The 26,238-nt window shown below is 36.1% G+C and overlaps 1 protein-coding gene across 5 annotated transcripts in view; it reads right to left on the reverse strand.

Annotated features, from left to right (window-relative positions):
* Nucleotides 1–26,238, reverse strand: part of SLIT2 (slit guidance ligand 2) — a 403,181-nt gene that overhangs the window by 121,317 nt on the left and 255,626 nt on the right. For all 5 annotated transcript variants that reach the window (XM_044946045.2, XM_044946044.2, XM_044946043.2 and 2 more), the window contains exons 6-9: nt 18,041–18,112; nt 13,844–13,915; nt 11,112–11,275; nt 8,463–8,601 (exon numbers count right to left, since the gene is read on the reverse strand). In XM_044946045.2, coding sequence (XP_044801980.1) covers nt 8,463–8,601; nt 11,112–11,275; nt 13,844–13,915; nt 18,041–18,112 — 447 coding nt within the window. The remainder of the gene's footprint in view (nt 1–8,462; nt 8,602–11,111; nt 11,276–13,843; nt 13,916–18,040; nt 18,113–26,238) is intronic.

Consider the following 26,238-nt stretch of genomic DNA (forward strand, 5'->3'; position numbering starts at 1 on the left):
AAGATAATCAACATATGCATACAAAATTGAGAATTTTGCCATGATAAAGATGAAAACACTCCAATGATTATTAGTGAACTCAATGGTCTCTGGAACTACAGATACAGTTTAATCTATAAATGTATTTTACAAAATTTATCTTATACTATTTTGCTGTGGAACTATCAAAATTGCTGTAGGGATTACACTAAGCATGGCTACTGATAACTAAGAATTAAGTAAGATGTTCTGAGGAAACACAATGGTGATCTTTATTTTGTATATTGAACAAAATGCTCTCTGCATTCTGCAGGAAGGGAAATTACTATGTATTTTTCTAAGCTCCTAACTTATAATGGAATCATAATATAAAAACTTCAGACAGATATTTGTTCAATATTGTCTAAATAATAAAAGGAAAAAGTGAAAGTGAAAGTTGCTCAGTCATGTCTGACTCTTTACCACCCCATGGAAAAGACCATGGTATTCTCCAGACTAGAATACTGGAGTGGGTAGCTGTTCCTTCTCCAGGGGATCTTCCCAACCCAGGGATCTCACATTGCAGGTGGATTCTTTACCAGCTGAACCACCAGGGAAACCCTGAAAGTCAAGGTAACTTACATGTGCTATAAAAATTAGTCAAACTACATATTATATTTATTTTTAAATTTTATTTTCAAAATCTGCATAATTAAAAGAAAATGAAACAATTACACAGCATGACAGCTATATTGTGAGCTAAGACATTCCTGAGTACATGTTAAAGTAAAAAAGTCATGCTTCATTTCATGAATACTTATAACTTTCCTAATAAGCTAATATACAATAGGCTATTTAAAAACATATTGATCAAATCTAATTTATATATCCCTACCATGGTGGCTCAGACTGTGAAGAATCTGCCTGCAATGAAGGAGACCTGGGTTTGATCCCTAGGTTGGGAAGATCCTCTGGAGAAGGGAATGACTATCCACTCTAGTATTATTGCCTGGAGAATTCTATGGACAGAGGACCCTAGTGGGCTACAGTTCATGGGGCTGCAAAGAGTCAGACTGGACTGAGTGACTAAAGCAATCACTTTTCCACCAACAGAAACTCAAATAACTTTGAAATATGCAGATTCAAAATTTGACAGGTACAATTTAATTGAAATAAGGATTCAAAATTTTGGAAGAGGCAAATGCAAAAATAGCATGTAGAAGGGTTAAACACAAGAAGAGTGCCTAAACAGAAATGGAGGACAAAGATATTTTTTTTAAATCATATATTCAATGTCAAACATGCAGTTTATAATCAGATACAGCATTCAAGAATCATTCTCACTTTCATTTCTTTATAAATACGCATGTGAATGATCCAGAGGAAACAAAAGGAAAAAAAATGTACTCCTAAACTTCATATCCAACCTCCAACATTCTGAATCTCTTTGAAAGAGTCTTCGTTACTACTAGCAGAGTAAAAGCAGTGCAGTGAGCTTATCCCACAGAGTGAGTTCCCTTCCCATTTTACTGAATGCATGCTCAGTTGCTCAGTTGTGTCCTACTCTTTGCAGCCCTCTGGACTGTAGCCCTCCAGGTTCCTCTGTCCATGAGATTTTTCAGGCATGAATACTGGAGTGGGTTGCCATTTCCCACATCCAAAACAAGCACTATAACTTGAGCATTTGCAACACATCTTAGAAAACACTGAGACAACCCTCATAAGACCTGACCTGAGAACTTTACTCCCAGAATTTCCCTTCCCAAAATTTGAACACAAATTAGAACAAAATTTGAAGATCCCTGATCTTCAGGGATTCCTGAAGATCAGGGATCTTCAGACAAAAGACAAATTGTATGGTTCCCAGCTTTGGAGGCCTGGAAAATGCAACCAAGATTAAAAACAATAAGAACTAAGAGTGAACAAGACATACTAAATTGTCACAACCTGTGTCTAAATGTCCTCTGTGATTTATGCAATTTCTGTAGAATGGTTTGGATAGGTGACATGCCACAGAAAATCTATAACTGGATTGAAGAGAGCTAAATGTCTACTTTATAGCAATCTATCACATGACATTCAAAATATTATACCTCAAGATTTAAGAAATTAATTCAAAGGATTTGATATACAGAGAATCAATTTGCTATTAATGATTTTGCCCCCATGGGTCAGACCATCCATGTATAGACTTACCTGAGGTATTCCATCTGTATGAAAACAAGTTGCTCAACCAGCAGAGTTCAAAGCAGCAAGGTGCTGGACAGCCTCTGGGGCAGCAACAACTTCTTTCTTCTAAATCTAATTCTACCTGATATTATACATTCTATTTTCCCTCATCTATCTTCACTAGTTGATTCTCCTTCATCACATTTTCTTTTATTTTGAAGAATAGAGGCTTGGAGGCTCTTCTGAGCTTGTGTCCTAGATCACCCACTCATCCCCCAATACTGTTCTTCTCCCCACCCGCACAGTGTTAAGTTTTGGGACAAAAGTGGTGAAGATAAAAGATATGGCCCTGCCCTCATTATGCTTGCAGTCTAATAGGGTAGTTTGACACTAACCAGAATATTGAATTAAGTTGTGATAACTTCTATACAGACAAAATCTAGGGAGATATGAGATTATTTAATAGAGGCTAGGAAAGAAGACAACAGTTCTAGACATAAAGTAATACAAATACAATCCCTATACCTTCACGCCTTGTCTTTCTCTCTGCTTCTTCCCTTCATATGTAAGTTTCTTAAAGTGTCCTGTTTTCTGATATTTGCCTCTTCTGATTTTTTTCATTCATCCCTTTTATGATATTCCAACAAGCTAAGCCACATCTACCTTTTTTTGGCAGCTGGATGGAAGATGGAACATAGGTTTTGGAGCCAAATAAATCTAAGGCTGAGGCAGTTTAGTCACTTCACAATTGAATGACTTTTTTTTTTTCTTTTTAAACAAGATTTCTTAATTGTTTTGAGCCTGTTCTGTTTTCTTTCCTTTTGGTTTGGTCTCCCCACACAGCATGCAGGATCTTACTCACAAATCCCTGCAGTGGAAGCACAGATTCTCAACCACTGGACCACTAGGGAAGTCCAGAGCCCGGTCTTTTTAAAATAGCAAGATGAAGTTGTCAGCTTTCAAGGGATTAGAAATGTCTGATAACTTGCAAAAAAAAAAAAAAAGACATTCTACTGCTAATTTATGGTAAAAATCCAGATTGAAAACATTATATGAAAACTATGAAAGGAATTTATAATGTTCAGTTCATTATGTATTAAAAATATGGAACCCATAACAAATTTTAAAGAAGATGTTGCCCAGCTTTATTTCTACATTTATGAATCTTACTGATTCTTTAATAAAAAATAAAAGAGTAATAAAATATATGAGTCACTGAGCTAGTAATTTGTGCTACTATAAAGAACAGTAATGGGGTATTTTGTTGGAGTTGAAGATCAATAGGATTTATTACCAGATGCTCTACTGATAGAGCTGATAATGTAATAATCAGAGAAGTAAAATTCACCTAGAGCTTTGCATGTTTCCATCTCTCCTTTATTATAGCTTTACCTGATACACCATCTCCTCAACACAAACAAACTCAATGGGACATATATTTAGTGTAATTTCCAGCTACTAATTTCTATCATCATACAAAAATCTATAGAGCATGCAACTGTAAGAAAAGCAGACTACATGAGATAAACTATTTGAAATGTTTCCTGTTCATTTCAGTCTGTTATGTCACAACTCACCCTCTTTTCTCAGTCAGCAATAGTGTTTTCATCTCCTTTCCTATGATCAGGATTTGAGCAGTTTCCTTCTAGGTCCCGAACAGTCTTGCTCCCACATACATCTTAACTCTCACACTCTCATTACTCTGTGTGTTAGTCACTCAGTATTGTCTGACTCTTTGTGGCCCCATGGACTGTAGGCCACCAGGCTCTGTCCATGGAATTCTCCAGGAAAGAATACTGGAATGAGTAGCTATTCTCTTGTCCAGGGGATCTTCCCAACCACAGGGATCGAACCTGGGTCTACTGCATTGCAGGCAGATTTTTTTTTTACCATTTGAGCCACCAGGGAAGCCCCTCATGACTCTCTGAATCCATTCTTACTCTCTGATTTTCTAAGGACTGCAGATTTCTGTATCTCAAAATAAATTCAAATCTGCCCTTTGCAGTGGCAATTGTCTTCTTAAAAAATCCCTTCTCAGCCGAACTCTTCAAACTACTTCATATCTGTTCTCTTCAATATTCATCACCTCTAATCTTTCTTAACACTCTGAAAAGCGACTCATTCAGCTATCATTCTATATTGAACCCTTCAAGAGTAATATGGTCAAGTTCTGAGACTTATTCTCAGATCTCTTCTTGGTTCTTCAGCTGGAGTATCTGACTTGGCAGATCATTTTTCCTAGAAGCCCCTTCCTCCTTTATCTACTGTGGCCATCTGCTCTTTTAATTTAGTTCTCTCGGGTTTCTCTTCTCTTTTTCTCCTTTCCATTGGCCATTTGATGCCTTCAACTATCTACTTTGTTTTTTGTAATATCAGTTACTCCAAAGTCTTTGTCTGAAGTCATGTCCTGCTCCAAATTATGACAGTCTTTATTATTATAGTATCTCTAAACACCTAACTGGAAATTCAGTATTTCACAGATTTTGCTCACTGTCATCTTCCCTCCAAGTTTTGGTACTACCCCTCAGTTTTTTTACATACAATGTTATAACCACCATATCCATATCCTTCATACTTCAAATTTTGGCATCATCTCTGGTTCATTTTTCTCCATTACTCTCTCATCTCATCAAATGCCAAATCCTATTAATTCTGCTTCTGTACTGGCCATCACATGTGCTTCCACATCATCATTCCAACTATTACTTCCTAGCTCCTGCTCTCATGACCTCTCCCCTTGACCAACACAATAGAAGCCTCAAGCCTGGTTTTCTCTTCTTTTGCCAAACTGCTGGTACATAGACATCAGATTAATCACCTTGGAGGTTCAAACTCCTGTGTTCGAACACATTCCAAAGAAAGATTTAGATCCTCATACTATCAAGCGCCTCCATGAATTAGTTTCAACCTACCTTTTCAATTTTATCTCTTTCCTGAACTCCCAGATACCAAAAACCCATCAAACTGAGTTCCTGTTTGGCAGTATTTTAGACTTCCGTTCTTATTGTCTGTGTTCATAATGTTAATTACTTCTGCAAACTCTTTCTCATCTTTGCAATTACACTCATTACTTATCCTTCAAGGCCTATCTCATACATTATCTCCTATATGAAGGCTTCAACAATCGAGGTATCATTCATTGAATGATTGCACATGAGGGGGCTTCCCAGGTGGCGCTAGAGGTAGAGAACCACCTGACAAGGCAATAGACCTAAGGGACATGGGTTTGATTCCTGGGTCGGGAAGATCCCCTGGAGGACTGCCTGGCAATCCACTCCAGTATTCTTGCCTGGAGAATCCCATGGACAGAGCCTGTCCATAGTGTCACAGAGTCAGACACAGCTCTAGCACGCACACACAAGCACATGAAGCCCTGCATATGTTAATTCTTTCATTACAAACTAACAACAACAGTTAGTTCAGAGGTAGAGACAATCCTATAAAGGATAAGTAGCTTGCCTATAGCTTGATAGTTAGTAAAGGACAGGCAGACTTCGGGTTCCAACTAAAGCTTTCAGACTCTAGTTAACTACCATAACCTGGTTTCCACTTTAGGCCCTCTGTAATAAATACCATGAACTTTATAATTTTTCCTCTTTTATAATGTTTGTTACTTTGTGCCTCATTTCACAGCTTTTAATTTGCATGCCACTTAATAGAGATCTCTGGAGAATGCATGTTGCCTTTCTATAGTAAGTGCTTACTTACTTAATGTTTGGCCTGAATAGATGGACACATAATTCGTTATGTGAACACTTACTATGTCTTTCTACTATTTACTCTATCATATATTATATCGTCTAAGATGAGAGGCCTTTGGTAATCTATGGCTGTGAAATTCAATGGAGATGTCTTTTTGAGGCATCATTTTCCATGATGCCTCAACATGTACTTCTTACTCTAATTAAGCTCAACTGTGCAATTCCTAAAGTGAAATGCTCACCGCCACCTCTGCCCTTTGTCCCCAGTGTTTCTCCTTTGCAGAATGTCACTTGCTCTTTCCAAGGCACATAGTGTTCTTCTTTTAAGGTTAGCTAAAAAGCCTCTTGATGAAAGTGAAAGTGGAGACTGAAAAAGTTGGCTTAAAGCTCAACATTCAGAAAACGAAGATCATGGCATCCAGTCCCATCACTTCATGGGAAATAGATGGGGGAACAGTGGAAACAGTGTCAGACTTTATTTTTCTGGGCTCCAAAATCACTGCAGATGGTGACTGCAGCCCTGAAATTAAAAGACGCTTACTCCTTGGAAGGAAAGTTATGACCAACCTAGATAGCATATTCAAAAGCAGAGACAGTACTTTGCCAACAAAGGTCCATCTAGTCAAGGCTATGGTTTTCCCTGTGGTCATGTGTGGATGTGAGAGTTGGACTGTGAAGAAGGCTGAGAGCTGAAGAATTGATGCTTTTGAACTGTGGTGTTGGAGAAGACTCTTGAGAGTCCCCTGGACTGCAAGGAGATCCAACCAGTCCATTCTGAAGATCAGCCCTGGGATTTCTTTGGAAGGAAAGATGCTAAAGCTGAAACTCCAGTACTTTGGCTACCTCATGTGAAGAGTTGACTCATTGGAAAACACTCTGATGCTGGGAGGGACTGGGGGCAGGAGGAGAAGGGGACAACAGAGGATGAGATGGCTGGATAGCATCACTGACTCGATGGACGTGAATCTGGGTGAACTCTGGGAGTTGGTGATGGACAGGGAGGCCTGGCGTGCTGCGATTCATGGGGTCGCAAAGAGTCGGACATGACTGAGCAACTGAACTGAACTGAACTGAAAATATAAAAATGTTCTTTATGGCCAAGGTAGTGTTTTGTCAATTAAAAATTTGATGAGAATAATATTATCATGTGCAAATGTTTATTCTATTTCTGTGTCAAGCACTGCAAAGCTGTAAGTACACTTTTAAGCACATTTAAATACTTTAAAATAATATTAGTGGGTTTTCTGAATTAAGATTATTCTCTTATAAAATAAGGCAGTTAATAGGTGAAAAAATAATGAATAGTTCTTGAAGATGACTTGATTTTTTTGGTGCTTGCTCTGGAGGCCTATCAGCTTCCCTAGTGGCTCAGTGGTAAAGAATCTGCCTGCAACGCAGGAGCCCTGGCTTGATCCCTGGGTCGGGAAGAATCCCTGGAGGAGTGTATGGCAACCCAGCCTAGTACTTTTGCTAGAGAATCCAATGGACAGAGGAGCCTGGCAGGCTACAGTCCATAGGGATATACAGAGTCAGGCTTAACTGAAGCAACTTAGCATGCATGCAGTATAAATCGAGGAGGGCATGGCAACCCACTCCAGTCTTCTTGCCTGGAAAATCCCATGGACAGAGAAGCCTGGTGGGCTACAGTCCATGGGGTCACAGAGAGTCGGATACGACTGAGTTACTAAGCAGCAGCAGCAGCATGTAGGCCTATCACAAGAAGTTGTTTCTATTTTATTATTTCAACCAAACACATCAAAAATATTAAATTCAAATTTAGAGTTAACTAAATACACACACACACACACACACATATCATAGACTAGGTGGTTAAGAAGTGATTTCTTATTTAGTAGATATTAAGGTAAAGATTTTTCCTAATGCTCACCTCCCAAGATGATAAAAGCAGCCCACTTTATATCTTCTGTGACCTTGTTTTTATCCCACATGACTTATATTTGGCAAGGACACAGAAATGAACCCAGCAGATGCATACAAAATAGGTATGAAATATTTTGTCAAAAGAATTTAACTTTTAATGGAGGCAGCCATTGGGTCAAATAAGCTAAAATGCTCACTAATTTAAAAATCTTATATATTTTGATTTGATCTTTTTTATACTATGTAGTAGATTCATACAATAATTCAAGTAAAACAGTAAAACAGCATTTTAAAATGTGATGTCATGAGGAGGGAGACACCGTCTAGTTATTTTGTTTCTATGATCTAGTACCCCACTTTTTCTTTTACTGTCGCCCCACCATGCCCACTCCAAGTAGAAATGGACAAGGGCAGATCTCCAGATCCACCTGGAGAGAAAAGGTACTCACATTCTTATTTTTCCTAAAGAACCTAATAACACTTTCTGAAGAAAAGGGCAAGTACTATTTTTCCTTAAAATTCATTCTTTTTAATTATACCTGAGCTAAAAAAACAAACGACAACAACAAAAAAATCCTAGCCACTTCAACAAGATATTTAATTAAACAGAGTAAGGGTCAACACAATTTTGAAAGGAACATTTGTCTAAGCTGATCGATCAGATTGGTCTTCGAAATACTCAGATTCTCCTAAAGAAAATCATGGCTTGGGTCACTGGGGAGAAGGGAATAAGAGGGAATTCGGGGCACATACATTTCTGTGATGGTCTCTGGCAGATTCGTGGGGATCTCAGTGAGACCTTTCCCACGGCAGTCTACGATGTTGTTGCTACAGGTACAAGCAGCTGGGCAGTGCAAAACACTGCAAGAAGGAGCCATAAATGACTGGTGACCTGAAAAAGAAACAAATAGAAGTTGTATTTTTTCCTGAATTTCTTAAGTGTGCAGCAGGTACACTTGGTTCAAATCACAAGCATGTTACTGAACAGAAATGCATGTATTTAAATACCTGGTCATATGACCACACTATGTTTCTAAAATATATTTTAGGAAGCATGCATTTATGTCTTGGGATCAACACAGGTAAAACAAATGAGATCTTTAAAACTACAAAAATGGTAATTTTTAAAATTCAAAAGATTTAAGAGAAAGGTTAAATTCTGATTTGAAACTAGAATTCTATACAAAACTATTATGAATTTCAAAAAAGCAGCAATTTCAGATTAATATCTGTATTTCATTTCTAATAAGCTTAGACAGAGCCTGGTCTTGACTGAATTTAAGTAGCTTAACTTACTTTAACTTAAAGAAGGAAAGGAAAATAGCAAAACTTCTCTCTTGGTGGACCTAACTGTTGATTCTAAATAAGTAATCCTGTGCAGATAAGCATGAGGAAAATAAATGATGCTAAGTTTGAGTTCTAGGTAGGTTCAAAATTACTGCTTTTTTTGAAGTCGTGATCGTTATATCATGTCATTCTGTTAGTTGTAATCTGGATGATTTTTTTGACTTTGTATAGCCTAAAATGTTAGCCTAAGTGTAGTTACACACAGGTATATGTTTTTACTATTCAATACCGAAATTTTCTGTTCAAACGGTAAACAACAGACCATCAGGCATGTTGTACCAAATGGGCGTCTATACACGCTGGGTTTGTCCCTGCAGCAGGGCCAGCCCTCTCTGCTCTGCAGAGAAAGGGTCCTACCGGTGGGATTCACAGGGAAGAGGCTGCTGGCTAATTACTAACCCGATCCCTCTCAACAAGTTCTCATACTTTACAAAAATAGCCTCAGTCTAAATAAGAAACGTCAACTTGCCTTCTTCCTCATCTAGAAAACAGGAAGGAAAAAGTGAAGAGAGAAAAAAGTGGTTAGTAACGAACTGTTAGTCATTTCCTTATTTAATTTTTTATAAAGCAATCAGACCTATTGACAATGTTCCATAACATTACATGAAAATTTGTTTGAGTTACAAATATGAGAAAACACATAAAAAGGCTGAAAAGAGAGCAATAAAATAATCCTGAACTAGCATGTCTTCTCATTCTGCCTTTAGGAAACTGCTATTTATGATGCATTGAAAGTGAAACAGAAAATTGCTCAGTCGTGTCCCACTCTTTGCGATCCCCTGGACTGTAGCCCACCAGGCTCCTCTGTCCATGGAATTCTCCAGGCAAGAACACTGGAGTGGGTTGTCATGCCTTTCTCCAGGGGATCATCCCGACCCAGGGATCCAGCCCAGGCCTTCTGTATTATAGGTAGATTCTTTACCATCTTAACCACGAGTGAAGCCTCTTATGATGCATTATAAACATAAATATTTTAAAATTTTGCTTTATTGTTATTTTGAACAAACACTTCTAAAGCAGAAACAGTCTTATATTTATGAATTATATGTTAATATTTATGCAACATGTGTATGCATGTGTGATAAGTCACTTCAGTTGTGTCTGACTCTTTGTGACCCTATGGACAGTAGCCTGTCAGGCTCCTCTGTCCATGGGATTCTGCAGGCAAGAATACTGGAGAGGGTTGTCATGCCCTCCTCCAGGGAATCTTCTCGACCCAGGAACTGAACCCTCATTTCTTACATCTCTTGCATTGGCAGGCAGGTTCTTTACCACTAGTGCCACCTGGGAAGGCCCTTATGCAACATATTAACATATAATTATATGAACTGGGAATCAGACTGTGCAGGTTGAGGTCCTTGAGCTCAACTCTATAACCTTGCACAAGGTTACTTACCATCTCTTTTTCTTAGCATTTAAATCTCTAATATAAAGATAATATTACATTTCTCTACAGATGTTATGAGGGACGTAAATATACGTGAAGTACTTAAACACATAGAAAGAACTGAAAGTCACCTATTCATACTTTACATAACCTAAGTCTTATTTTTGTTTTTATATTTTTGTTACTGAAGCCAGTCATTGATCTCTTTTAGGTAGAACTGAATGACTAGTACATACATATACACGAAAAGTATTTTATCACTTTTCAACTACAGTTCTATTACTTTTTCAGTTTCCTAATCAGGATCCAATTCTTGTTCATCATTTTTCCAATTGTTAAGATCAAAGTAAGAATGATCTTACTTAAAGGGAAAATCATGAGTAGCAAACAGAACTATAATCTCAAAAGTTCTTACATTTCTTTTGGAGTGAAAACTTAAAAATCCTTCATCACAACTTAGGTACAAGTCATCAGTAACTGCCAACCATGCAGGATTGTCTTACAGCCTATGACCATCATCACAAACACAGAGGAATTCCATGGAGTGATTAGTGTACAACTGCAAAGGTTAGTGAGAAACAGTAAAACCTTTCAAGCATGCACCCTGCACATTTCCTTACATCATAGCATACGGGAATATAAAAACAGAAAGGTTCTTTCTCCCTTACCACTGCAGACAAATTCTCGTTTTTGAACCTCAGCTACATTGTGGCCCCTCAGGTGAGATGGCCCCATACACTGAGTGTAGAGGCCCACCCGAGGCCTTTGGCGCAGCCAGTCCGAAAGCCAGGCCAGGTGGCAGTCACAATATAGGTTGTTCGAATGGAGTCGACTGAATGAGAGCCAAGCAGTTTAAAGCAAGAAAACAGAATGGAGTTATTTCAAAATTTGCAAAGTTCATTCATAATAATATATAAGTTTATATCTCAACATAAAATAGGTTAAAGCTTAATACGTGCCAACTTAATTATTTTCCTAAAAATTAAACTGATAACCACAAACTCAAGTCCCTCTTCATCTACTGAGCTAAGCAAATACACAGAGAGCTTGAACATGACCATGAAAATCTTTTGCCACTGTCTATTCAAAGAGACAAAGAGACACACAGAAGTCCGAGGCAAATTGCTCTGCAGTCCCAACATACTGGCAATCAAAGGGGGTGGGCAGAGAAATGGGAAGATCAGAGGCCAGGTAGGGGTAGGAGGCATGTTAATAAAAATTGTGGTTCCCAATCTGGTTCCCAGTTAGTCTTGTCATTATTAGTCTCTGTAGAAACTGCTGGCAAAACCTTTTTAGCAGGTCACTTTCATTTTTTGCTGAACCAGACAGAAAAATAATTCAATATAAACTGCTTCTTTTCACATCCTGATTCTGATTTCCTTCTTTTTGTTTAATCGCAGTAAAAGGGATTAGCTGCTTTTGGCTCTTGGGGACATAGCCTCAAAGAGCAGGAATTGAAATTAAAAGACAAAGATGGCTGGTAGTGAAGGAATTAAGCCAGTCCCCTCTACACTGGCACAGATCCATACCAGATCATGGATCCCTTTCAAGTGGCAAATAGCACTTCTCCATTTATAAAATATCAGACAAATATATCCACTAAATTAGGTAAATGACTTCAAACTGGCTTTTATGTTTTCTCAAACTAAAGAAAAGGACACCCAAAACTATAAATCAAAGCATCATTCCCAGAATCATCTATGACATAGTAATACCATTTTAGCCCTTTTTAGCTGATGTGCTCGATTCTAACCCAATAACAGTAATGGATATTAAAACATGGAACTCAGTCCAGAAAGATAATTGGACCATAAAAATGGAATTTTTAAGTAGCAATGATAATATAGAATAATGAAACAACCAAAGCAAGGGAATTTAAAATTAGATGACTATTTTACATTCTCCTTGAGCCTGAAGATACAGAACAGACTGTCTTCCATCGAAACTAGATGGCATGCCACAGGACAGAAAGGTACATTTGGGGAAGGCTGGGTGACCTCTGGTGAAGCTTGCTAGGAGGTCAGTGGCATCTTTTGGAAGCTACAAAGCACATTCCACACCTTTGCTCTGTAAATGTTTCCATGTAAACCAAGCACATTATAGTGATGCGATTAGATGCATATATTTGAAATGAGAAAACAATATAAAATTTTAAAAACCTGAATAGTATGACAAACTGTAGTGGATTTTTTTACATGAAAATAAGACTCACTATCAAAAATGCAGATGACAGAGTTTCTGCAGTCTTAATGGCTTTAGTTTTTCACAGATTGAAAGCTTGATCAATTTGTTTCTTAAAAATCAGCTAAAGTTAATGAGAAACCAATTTCATCAAATAGAATTTGAGTGAACTGGACCTACTGGGCCAGATTAGTCTCAATCTGATAGCCCCAAGAAAACAAAATTTAGTTATATTTGCTTACTTTTGGAATGATTTTATTTTCCTGAATATTTTTCCAAGGAAATTATAATGCCATCCCATGAAGACTCGATTTTAATGAGAAAACATGTATTAGTACTGACATCTAATTCATTAAAAAGTGGCAATTAAACTAATTTTTGATTAAAGAGAGAAAATAAATGTAACGCTTTGAGTTATAAGCCATTGTAAAAATGAAAGATATTTTCAAAACACTATCAAAATATATTTACCCTACTTAAACACACATTTTTTTTTTAAAGAAGTCCAATGCTTTGGTTATGTTTCCCACAATTTCTCACATATTGTATATGATATACTTTTTATGTCAAGGTGATTCGTGATTGTGAAACCCAATTCAAATGAGATTTATCTCTGAAAATGCTTTAACTAAATACCCCACCCTGGGTTTTGAGGATTAATTCTGCTCTTGAAAAAAAATAGCTATAGCAAACATTTTTATTAGAGAATAATTTTTATCCATCTAAAATATTTTAATGTCCATCTGTAACCCCTGAAAAGATATTTTAAAATATAAATGCTGACACAACCTTAATTATAGAAGCACTAAAGGGTGATGCTGTAATTTTACATTACAAAGACTGTTGGAGAGCCAGTTTAGCTTTATTAGGATTGCTTGCTGTATAGTAATAAAATCATAAAGATTTACCATTTATCATTTATGACAGCCAATCAAGGAGTCTTCCATTTCTTAATGAAATGTGACCTCCACAATAGCTCAAAGTAAATGTTTTTCTCCCCTCCCAAACTTCACATAACACATATTATTTAAAAGGAAGCTTTCAAGTTTTCAGAATAATAGTTCATTTATTTCAATATTATATCGAGAACTTTTTAAAAAGTGGTGTTTCCCTTGTCTAGCCCATGATGAACTAGTGGTCATCTTCTTTACTTGCTAAAAACAGTACTTAAGGAGAATCAATTGATTAAATTGATTTTATATATATTGAAGCTACTTACAAAGTCCTAAGTTTAGGCATATGGTTGAAACTTGCCACAGAAAGTCTAGTAATGTTGTTATTGTTGAGAGTGCTGTAGAATAAAAAAAGTCAGAAATTTTAGATATGAAAATTTACTGATCATTCCATATGTTAACACAGAAAAAACTTCTTGTGATTATGCAGAACAAGTATCTGGTAAAGATGGCATCAAGAAGGCACTATGTTATACACAAGATGACAAATAAATTTTGTACTTTAACATACTGCTTCACATTCATCAAATACTTATTACAAACCTACGACTTTAGCCACAGTATCTTTGACCATGTAGCTTTATGCACTTTGTGCCTACATGTCTACTTCTGATATTGGTTAAGGAATGAACATGAGCCATTAGAACATCAGACAATAAAAAAAATTGAAGAGTTACAGTTCCTTGAAGGGTATTATGTATTATTAGCGTCCACGAGTAAACAAACCCATTTGAAATCTCCAGCTGAAATGGAAGAAAGCTCTTAGACCAAGGTTCCTAATTTTTAAATACTGGCAACTCAAATGTTTCAGAGACTCCATGGGCTATGGGGCCAGTTTTGCTTGGGCTAAGCAAGATACACTGAGGTCACTTTAGACTAGCTGGTGGCTATGGTTATCAATGGTGGGATACAGGGTATTCAGGAGTCAAGGAATTAACTTAAATTTCTCTGTAAAGCAGGATGCGATAGCTACAGATCTAGAACATGCATGGACTCTTTTTACTATCCAGTTTTGGAATGTATTGAATGATGCTAAGAACTAATCTGACTGATTTGAATCAAGTCACATAGAAAAAAAAAAAAAAAAAAAAAAACCCGCTGAATGAAGGACCTATAAAGCACTGAATTGGTTGACTTACGTTATCTAAAAGCTTCTAGTATTTCCCGGTACTCAAGTGAAATGAGATTTTTCTCAAACACCATTAAAACATATCTCGATGTCTGAAATAAAAGGTTTCACTTCTCAAAGGGATTTGCTTTAAATGACCTCTTTTCCTATCCTCAAAATTTATGCTGACTTTATATGGTTTAAATCTTCAGAGATTTAATGTGACTGTTGGATAATGTGACTTTGGGGATAACTTTTTAAAAAAATAATTCACACTCAGCAGATATGCATTAATTTTGAACTATAGCTTCTCATGCTGTGCTGTGCATAGTTGCTCAGTCGTAGCCAACCGTTTGCAGCCCTATGGACTGTAGCTCACCAGGCTCCTCTGTCCATGGTGATTCTCTAGGCCAAGAACACTGGAGTGGGTTACCATGCCCTGCTTCAGGGAAACTTCCAAACTCAGGGATCTAACCCAGGTCTCCTGAATTGCAGGCGGATTCTTTACCATTCTAAACCATATAAAACTGGCAAGTCAAGGGATATATGTCATTTCTGAATCTCGTGTCCAAGGAAAAGAAAATACTGATCTACAATTAGTTTCCAGTGTTACTTTTGACACAGTATCTTATTAGGAAAATAAACTCTAAATCCTATCAATGAGAATTTCCATAAAAAGTCAGCTCATTAAGAACAAACAAGTGATAAACTGTCTCCCTGCTTTCATCTACCTTGGCTTTTCCTTCTTGAACTTTATTCACTCTCTCCCTTAATATATATTTTAATGAAACGAATTTTCATCAGTGGCCTAGTGTGTTTACGCCCATCTTCTCCTGTTTGGCCTTAGTATATCCATACATTCACAAATGAATCACAAATTAACATTTTTAAAGATCTAAAACATTAGAAATCTGAAATTTAAGGTGATGTGCAAATTAATGCTCTTTCATTATTTCCGCATAATAAAAAGATATCTCTTAAAGAGTCATGGATGATAGAAACAATCAAAATGGGTAACCTACTTTCTGACCTCTGTATTTAAAACAGTAGCTCTACATTTTAAAAGCCCCAGACCAACTGTTTATGATGGGTGAACTTTTGATTTACTGGTCAAGAGACTAGGAGATTAGGGCTTAACATATTTAGTCTTTCCACTGCTCTATCCAAGTAAGCCTTAAATTCTTCATTAATTTTTTTCTCTAAAGGTTGGGTCAATCACAAGCATTTAAAAAATTAATATATGTTAAAAGAATGTCTGCTTGACTTTATACTATTTTAACACAAAACATTAAAATTCTTTGATAAAAATTCACATTTCCTTGTTTCGTGCTGATTTTAATTATTTTCTTTAACAAACAAACTCTGACCATTAGCTAGCTTTTTGAGATCTACATATTAAAGTACTCAAAAGAGTTCCCAACATTTTGAATTTTTATTTTGACTCCATGAACCATGAGATATTTATCATTCTTTGGTATGTTTCATGAAAGTGGATCTTACAAAAGTCATCTTTTAGATATTTTGTAAACCCAACAAAATATATGAGGTGACTGTGTTTTCTTGAATTTACTGCTTCCAAAAACAATGATATTAGTTTAGAACCAAAAAAGTAAATGAAGAGTTATTGTATTTGTGGGTAAAGTGTTTCCAGTGCTGACCACAGTACTTGGCACATAGCAGCTACTTCCTCTCTCTCTCTCAAATATATGTAGAGCACTCAACATATTCTCAATATATTACATATATATTAGCTATTTTGTATCTAATAAATATTTAAGTTCTTTTGCTTAATAATGAAATATTTTATGATATTCAATTCATTCAAAACATTCAGCAAATTTTTCATAAAGTGTTTGCTACCATTAGTGACAAATTCTTTGATTTGATCTGCGCTATCCAGCTAAATAGTACATGTGGTCGTCTCTTCACATATGAGTTTAGTGACATTGACTGTAGTTCTGATGTCAGAGCACTATCAAGATATCATAGTTGTACCGCAGTTATTTTGACTTTGAAATAGCACTAGTGAACTTCCTATATTAAAAATGGCTCTGGAACACAATTTTAAAAGTGAACTTATAACCACAGTTTGTATAATAAGCACTTTAAATTTCTTTTTCCTTTAGGATAAGGTAGATTCTTATCAACATCTCTCACGTGGTTAGAGAACAGTGTATATCCTCAGAACATTTTATTTCAATCAACTCATTCTTATATAATTTTTTAAAAATAATAACTGTATGTGGTGCAGCTAGAATTAGTTTCATTTATTGACAATTAACACCAAAACCATATAGAAAAATTGTTAAAATAAGCCATCCTAGTTGAAACAATCAACTTTATTCAGAATTACACTCTGTTCTTCAAACTCAATTTATAAAGCAATGGGATCTTTTTTTGGAAGAATTTCACAATTTCTGGTAACTTTTAATACATGAACTAAAAATTCAAATCCTCTTCACATTAATTTAGATCCAGACTGATGAATAAATTGAGTCAGGGGAGAATTATATCTTAGAACTATATTTTATTGGAGGGAGAAATTAGTAAGTATACTTAAAAAGTTAGAAAGGTGAATCTTTGGGGAAATTTTTCAGAAGTGTATAGGCGGCTTAAGCAGCTTTAGGAACTAGTTTTCGTTAAAATTATTTTTCATTATAATTAACAATCTCATTAAAATTATTTTTACAATGTCAAATATCTGTAGAGATTATTCAGTTGCCTCTAATCAATTTTTCAGCAATGTCTATCTAGCAAGAAAGGACAGAAAATGCCAATTATAATTCAAATCTGTGTGTGGTACTTTATGAAGTCAGTAGACTTTAAAATGTACCTAATAGGCGGCTTATTAAATTTAGAAAGTACATTTTAAAATAACCTTACAAAGATGGTAAGCTATCTAGTTAAAATTATATTTTAAAATGAGAAATGTCTTTCCATCGCACAGCAATTAAAATATACCAACATATCAGCTCTTAAGGTTTATTTTTTATTTTTTGTTATTTTTCCTGTACAACTGATGCTATCTATATATATAGCAATTCTGGGAATTCTTACAAATCCCGTATATGAGCCTGTTTTACCACAAGGAGAAACACTTAAAAGACAATACGTATGAACATGTGAGTGTCTTTCCAAAATTAGACAATTCTACCTAAGCATACAGATATGATATACAAGGTTTTGCACCCATACATTTCCACTCTTCTCTGCATTTGCTCTGAGTTATTTAAGGGCTTTCTCTTTCAGCAACCATTCTGACACAAGATTTCAAGCTAACAGATAAGCATCCACATTAGCACTCCCTAAACACAAAGCTCTGGTTAAAAGAGTAAGAGAAATAAGCGGTACTTACAGCACTTCCAGGTCCCGGAGAGCCCTGAATGCCCCATCTTCAATACAGCTGATCTGGTTGTAATCCAGTTGCCTGTTAAACAGATTAGAAGAATATGTAAAAGACTGGACACTAGCAGGGTTAGGTGAAAGGAAGTCTCCTGAAGGGTCTCTCAAGCCCTAGCCGCAACAACCAAAATGCTCTCACAAATCCACTCATCTGCAGAAGAATGTCACAAGCCATTCTGGCCTCGGTGCCGCCACTGAAATCTCTTTTTGTTCTGAACTGTCTGTGCAAATAGCAGCCCTCGAAAAGCGCCAGTAAATAATAACTGCACCTTATATTAAATGCCATAGGAATGCAATTTCATTACATCAAGAAAAGCTATCCATTAAGAGCTTTCAGCGTCATCTTGCTGAAACAATTTCATTAAGGTAAAGGACTGTAAATCACTTAATGTCACATGCACCCCTCAGTGACCTAACAGAATCCATTTATCAGAGAAGCCCAGCTGCATGTTAATTTCACTATCCTTGGCAAGAAAGAGCAAGACTACTTTTAGGTTTCCTTCTTTTAAAAGCAGCTTTCCTTCAAGAACTTCAAATCAAGAAAGAGAAACGACACCCCATCTATCTCCTTGCTATTCCCAACTAGGCATATACTTTACAAAGCGACCAGTTGTTTCATATTAAGCTTCACTGTTTCCATAATTTGCACTATCATTAATGGTGAATCCACAGCACTGTAAATATTACAGACTTTTCAGTTAAAGACTTCTCAAATTATACCACTCTCCAGAAACTAACTTTTTAGAAAACTAAAAAAAAAAAAAATTTCTTTTCTCAAAGACACTGATTTCGGCCCCAAACACGAAGAAACACATACTGCAGCAAGATTAAAATTCTACATATATCTGCAGTCAAACATTTAAAGCTGTATTAATTCATTCTAAATAACACAAAACTCAAATAAGTAAATCTTCTCCAGCAGTTATTATTCACTTATTAATGTTTAAAGATTGAAAATAAAGCCTGTTTCAAACTTCAGTTTGCTTTCTCCTACCGATTGTTTGGGGAATTAAAATTTCCTTGTTCATACTAAGGAATTTACTTGGTTGAAACAGACAACTAAGTATTAAATCCCACTGCCTTCTTTTTTCTTAAACAAATAATCAGCTTTTATCTAAAATTTAGTAGCCTGATGTTTTTAGTGATATTATTGTTCTTATAAAGAAAAAGTATTTTAATGTTTCACTTGAGATAGAAACCAAATGGTTGATGATATAGGTGGGTTGTCAGCCTTGCATGCATTGGGAAGGGAGGTACATAAATAGGGTAAGCCTATGACCCTAATACAAAGATTAGGATCTTTGTATTATTTCAAGTGTAAGATTCACCAAAAAGGCCTAATTCACATTTGAGGTTTGTTCTTAGGGGAACTGTTTGAAATAGCTGTTTTTCTCACAAGGCAATTGAATAAAGGTGCAATGATTTAATTCAGTGACTTTCAGAGGGCCTCTTCAAATTCCCTACTTTAAAAATTATGTACATAGAGAATGTCTCATGAAATATACATCTCATTTTTAAGAAGGTCTCTGGGGGACATAATCATACAGGAGGCTACCTTGATGCCATGCAAATTGTGTGATCTAAGACGTGCAATATAAAAAAGGTGAGCCCTGGAGAAGATACAATTTTATTGCCTGTATAAACTAAGGCTTTCCCCAAATAACAGCTACCACTCATGCAACTGTAACAGCCGAAGACATCTCTGCTTATTAGGAAGTATGCAGACGTATAATTTTATTTTCTAAGAAGACTTTTAAAGACTCATGATGTAATACGGTTGCTGCGTTTCCAAGAAAACACTTACATTCTGGAGCACTTTTGATTTTTACAGATTAAATTCATTTAACAATTAAGTTAATAGCCTTTTTTTTATTTTAAAGTGCTAAATATATATCTACACTACTATTCTCTAACCTCTTGAACAATTTATCAAAGCCATTTAAATTAGTACAATGGCATGAAGTGTTACCCTTGACACACTACAAAAGAGAAATTGTTTCCAGACAAATTGGCAAAATCTTTTAATGCTATCAAATTTGCCTAATGCAGTCTCCAGGTTAATCTGTAAAAGGGTGAGCTGTATGTTTGCCCATACCTTATTATCCTTAGCTGTCAATGTATAAATCAGTGCTGACACAGCTTCTTTTAAATCACGCATACTATACACAAAGGGGAAGCCCTAGCTTGCCAGAAAGCACTCAAGCAAATCTTGTCCTACAAGTACTGAAAGGCAGATTACTTTCTATATACCACCAGAAGTTGAGACGCTGGGGGAAACTTTCCTAATTTCATCCCTCTTTAACATTGCTCATGATTATACGCTTCTTCTGATTCTTAACAGAAGTCTAAGCCCTTATTGGCACTAAAACTTTACGGATATTCGGTTCTCAAACGACCAAATTCTTCCCTAAAAGATTCCTGGATGCTGTCATGTCTCAGGTCAAATATCTTCTGGAAAGGAAGGTATTTTATGAAAACGTTACTCATTTGAAAGGATAATGAAAATCAAAGCAGACAATTTTTTCATCAACGGATAGATTTTTTTTAATAGTCAAAGTTACGTTTATGGAAAGTACTGTACTCACATGATTGCTCACGAGAAAAATCTCTGCACAAACCTCTGTTTATCTGCATATGGTTCAAGATAAACAGTGTCAAAGCTACACAAAAGTGTAATTTATTTCAGAGTTTCTGTACTATTTTTCTGCACCTTGTTTCTCTCACGCTGTTCACTTCCTTCACCACCTTTTATTTATTTATCTTTTCTTCACCACCTTTTAAACCCTGGGCATTTCTGCTTTCTATAAACAGGAAAGGATGTGGTCAGCCACGAGTTTAGTGACACATTTAGATGTGATTACACACTATGCCATTGAATTGTTCGGAATTAAATAATTAATAAGAGGAAAACTTTTTCACTTTTCCAAGAAGTAATGTTACAGCTATTTATCCAGACATAAGGTAACTTTGTTGATCTATGGATGATAAGAGTACTGGGTGTCTCTAACAGCTCGAGTGTCCTTTTCTAACATGGCCTACTTTCCAGGGAAAAGCGAGCTAGCACTTTTCTCATTTTCCTGGGAGAAAGAATGGTATGGATAGGACCACTGGTGGTTTCCTTTAGACTTCTAACCTGCATATTCTCATCCAGGCTGCTGAGTCTTCTCCTCCTTATTTTCTACCTCCAACCCTCCTCTCTGCTTCTGTTCAAATCCCAAATCTCCCCTCCCTCTGGATCCATCACTGTCCTAGTTTGTATGTGTGTGGTTTGAAGCAGCGGCTTTATCTTTAATTTCATGAAAACGATGTTGTTAAAAACATACGGTTTTTCAGTCACGAAGTCATGTCCGACTCTTCGCAACCCTGTGGACTGCAGCATGCTAGTCTTCCTTGTCCCTCACCATCTCCTGGAGTTTTCAGATTTCTCTCAGCATTAACACTCTATGATTCTATTTTTAATGGTAACTATTTGTCTTCTGATTGCTCTAGAATAACTCTAGACTGCTTATTTAATTTTTTCTAGCACTGAATTCGACAATGCAGTGCACGTTTATCAACAGTGATCACTCTATGCTTCTCTCACATAAAATTTCTAAAGCTGATCTGCTTTTCTTTAAGACTAAAAATAATTTAGCCTAGTTTCAGATTTTGATTAATTTTTGGTATGAAAAATAATATATAATGTTGCTATATATAAATTTTAACAAAGAGGTATATTAAATGACAAAAAGTTTGTACATTTGCTTACTTGGCATCTTAAAACATAACTGGAGACACTGTATTCTGTTGCTTTTTTCCCTAGGATTTCCTGTTTTCATTGTTAAAAATCTATATACCATACTGTTTGAATTACACATACAAAACACATCTTCCTGCATTAACTTTAGTTGATTTTGTCCTTATCCATAGAAAATTCATATTTCAGTGCAGTGTTCAAGTAATAAGATCTTATTACAAATTGATTTTCTTTTTGTAAAAATTAGAACACCGTAAAATATACTTACCTCTGAAACAACAGTGAACATAAAAAATCTTTAATAATTTCTAAGCCAGGCAGAGTTGTACAGAGTATCAACAAAATTGTTATGACTAGGTTCCAATTTTGCCAGGGTCTTTTAGGTATGAGAAAGTTTCATTCATATTCAACTCACTACTGCAAGATGACAAACTCCAAGAATTTAGTTGACTGACAACACATCAAAGTGATTAGAATCAGTATGAAAGAATAACAACATTTCACTAACCTGATAAAACATAAATGTAATGGGAGAAAAAGAAAAAATGCTGGTAAGGATATGGGCAGAATCTGTTCTATTTCTTCCCTTGTATGTATAAAGTTCAGGTAAATATGAGTGTCTAAATATACAAATCTTATGCCAATAATGATTGTGCAACAGGTAGTCCAAGATTTAAGTCATAATATGCAGAGGGCTTGAGAAAAATTTAAATTAATCCATCCTAAAGAGAAGTTTCTGCAACTATATCATTTACCTCGGCATGAAAGCACAACTGTGTTAGCCTGGGCATTAGTGAAGGAAAAAACCAAGGAAAGAACTTTCTGAAGAATCTTAAATTACTTACGTTATTTGAGAATTTAACCCTTTTGCAATGTTTCAAGTAACACTTTGTTTTCCTCACAGGAAGAGAGAATCTCAGCTTTTATTGGAATAAGCCATAGTATAAAGTTATATCCATCTGTTAATTTATTAGGAGGAAGTTCAAGGTAGCTCTAAGAGAGATGATAATAGACACTGGAGGAAAGACAACTAAACTGACCTTCCAGTTCTGGTAAGTCTAAATAAACTAATCAGGGAGGTCAAAATAGAAACTGACAATAATAATTGCTAGCATTTATTGAACGCACATTAAACAGCAGGGTCTTTAGACACTCCCATCGTATTATTCCTCACAATTACTTGAAAAGGTAGGTATTATCGTTATTTGGATTTTACAGATAAGAAAAGAAGGCCCACAAAAGTTAAATAAGTTATGCAAAACAAGTAGTAAATGTTTAGTGAAACCTTGATTCAACTTTAAATCTATGTATTGTTGAAGCCCTCATTAGACACAGGTGGCTAGGAAGAGAGATTCAGTAGCTATTCATTCTGCAAATAGAGGTTTAGGCTGAATTTCTAAAGGCAAATTTTCAAGGAAGAAGTCAGCAGAAGAAGAATATTACAGAATTTCAGAGACGGAAGAGATTGCCCTCGGCGAAAATAATAGTGTGAGGGAGAAGAAAAAATCCCTTAAACCCTAAAAAATGGGTAGAATCCAGTAAGACAGAAATAAAAGTGGGTATTCCCTATGGAGGAGACTGGTTCAAAGAACAGTTGTGAGCCGAGGCTCTATAATGTTCAGAGTAAATGTCTGCAAGACAGAGATCATTCTGATTTGAGCAAAGAACTTGTGCACAGATTCAGTAGGAGAGGGGGCTGTGAGCCTGCACAGGTCTCTGAATTTTGGGACCATTAGGAATATCTAAAGAGACTAGATGCAATTCCATTGGGTAAAACTCACTGTTCTCTCAGAGAATAGCCTATATTCCTATAGACCCTGTAGAACTATTGTAGACAATATTCCATTAAATTCCCAACGCTTTACCATGATGCCTATAGCAAAGCATTTTGTTTTTGTTTTAATAAGTGGAATGATTTTCAACCAGGAAGAGATGGGATGAAAAACAATGCTTTATATAAACAAAATTTGGCTGGAACACTGAAATTCCCTAATGAGAATATAGACTGGAGATCAAAACTCAATTAGCAGGTTATTGTAATTGTTCAGAGGGAGAAAAATATGACTGGCTGTCCAGGGTTGGGGAAGCAAAAAACAGAAAGATCTGTTCTGTCTCAAGAACAACATGCAACCACTGAAAGATCATGACAATGGCTACTTTATACATATGTGAATCAGATTCCCAACTCTTCAATCAAAATTCCTTGTGTTTTTTGTTTTGGTTTGGAAAATGATTATGAAGATATGCTATATAGATTCATCTACATGAGAAAATGCTATCAATAAAAAGAGTGCTAAGGCACCTGGAAACTGAGCAAAATGCAAAGAGGTTACTGGTAACAAACTTGCCCATAGTTACTGGGGATTATCACAAATCAGTGTACTTTTTTACAGTGAATACAAAGCAGGCAATTTACAGGACCATGGACAGTTCCCATGGTCCTGACTATGGCGTCTGCCGAGTTCCTGATACACTTTAAATTTTAGAACCCAGATAACTGTGAGTTACAGGTTATCCCTTATGACCATAGGCAGCAATCTAGATGTTCGTGAAAGTCCCTTAGTTGTGTCCAATTCTTTTCAATCCTGTGAACTACACAGTCCATGGAATTCTCCAGGCCAGAATACTGGAATGGGTAGCCTTTTCTTCTCCAGAGGATTTTCCCAACCCAGGGATGGAATCCAGGTCTTCTGTATTGCGGGTGAAATCTTTACCAGCTGAGCTACAAAGGGAAGACTTAAAATAGACGTTAAGAGGGGCTCTAGTCCTCATATCATAAAAATCAATCTCATTTGCTATCTATATAAATGAAGAATCATCTCCACAGATACATTAGGAAGGTTCTATGCCTAAGAACCATGTGTGAAATTTATTCTAAAACTAAGGATAGCAGGCCCCTTGAGTGAGAAATCAATCTCCCCTTCAAAGTCTCTCCAGTCTCAGGCTCACTGAAAACACTCTAGGAAGGAGCTGAGAGCAATAAAAATCACAATTTTAATTTTATACAAATGGATCTTCTTTTTGTGATAATTATGTAATAAATATGTAATTAAGTATGATGAGAAATGTAGCAAACTAAACATGAAAAGTAGCTGATTATGGTCAACATTCTGTAAATATGATTTAACTTACAGGTCAAAGATAAGGTAAGTCTTGCATTTGAATGGTAAAATATATAATACACTCTTTGATTGTTAGGGCTTCCCTGATGGCTCAGACAGTAAACACTTGCAATGCAGGAGACCTGGGTTCTATTCCTGGGCCAGGAAGGAATAGAAGGGAATGGCAACCCACTCCAGTATTTTTGATTGGGATATCCCATGGACAGAGGAGCTTGGTGGGCTCCAGTCCATGGGGGCCGCAAAGAGTTGGGCACGACAAAGCGACTAACACTTTCACTTTCGGATTGTTACATATTGATTTTGTATTATGTGGACAACCCTTGTTCCTTTATTATCATGAAGTACGAGGCTCTCCTGGTGGCTCAGTGGTAAAGAATCAGCCCGCCAATGGAGGAGATGCAAACTTGATCTCTGGATGGGGAAGATCCCCTGGAGAAGGAAATGGCAACCCACCCCAGTATTCTTGCCTAGGAAATCCCAAAGACAGTGGAGCCTGGCAGGCTACTGTCCATGGGGTTGCAAAAGAGTCAGACATGACTTACTGACTAAGCAACAACAACATGAAGATGAGAGAGGAAAGGAGAAGAGTAGATTGATATTTAAAAATTGGGAAGGGTGGGAAAAAAAAACAAAATATATGTCTTCCTGTGATTTACTATACAACTGTGAATTTTACTCCTATGGGTTTTAAATGATCATCCATCAATAAAATAAATTGAAGATGATAGAGTTTCAGAAAAAAATTTCTAAATAACATAATAGTGTGTAGTGTGTAACAACATATAGATTAGCCTTCTTTTTCCTATTTGCCAAATCTTATCACTAATAATCAGTGCATCCCAAATAGTTTTGTTTCTTAAAAAGCCAGTCATGCATTCTTTTTTCCAAATGACACCATGACTTACTCAAAGAGAACCAAGTTAAATCATCTTTTAACTTAAATGCTTGTCTTTAAATCAATATATAGTAAATAATATAAATATTTTCCCCTCACCTATTTTAACCTATGAATAGTTTTAATAGAAAGAGGGAGTACAGTTGATAACAGATGAAAATTTACTAGAATGTGTATGATGCAAGCAGATAGAAAATGACCGTATTCATTTACAAATAGTAAAGTTTGGAATATAGAGTACATTTTGAAGATATACTGCAACATGAAAGAAGAATAAAAAACAGATATGATGTACTTTAAAGATATTATCTAAAATAATGCTTGTTGGAATTTAATTATTTTAAGTATTCAGGTCCTGCAACGCAGGAGACCCAGGTTTGATCCCTGGGTTGGGAACA

The sequence above is a fragment of the Bubalus bubalis genome, chromosome 7 (assembly GCF_019923935.1).
Source record: "Bubalus bubalis isolate 160015118507 breed Murrah chromosome 7, NDDB_SH_1, whole genome shotgun sequence".
NCBI lineage: Eukaryota > Metazoa > Chordata > Mammalia > Artiodactyla > Bovidae > Bubalus > Bubalus bubalis.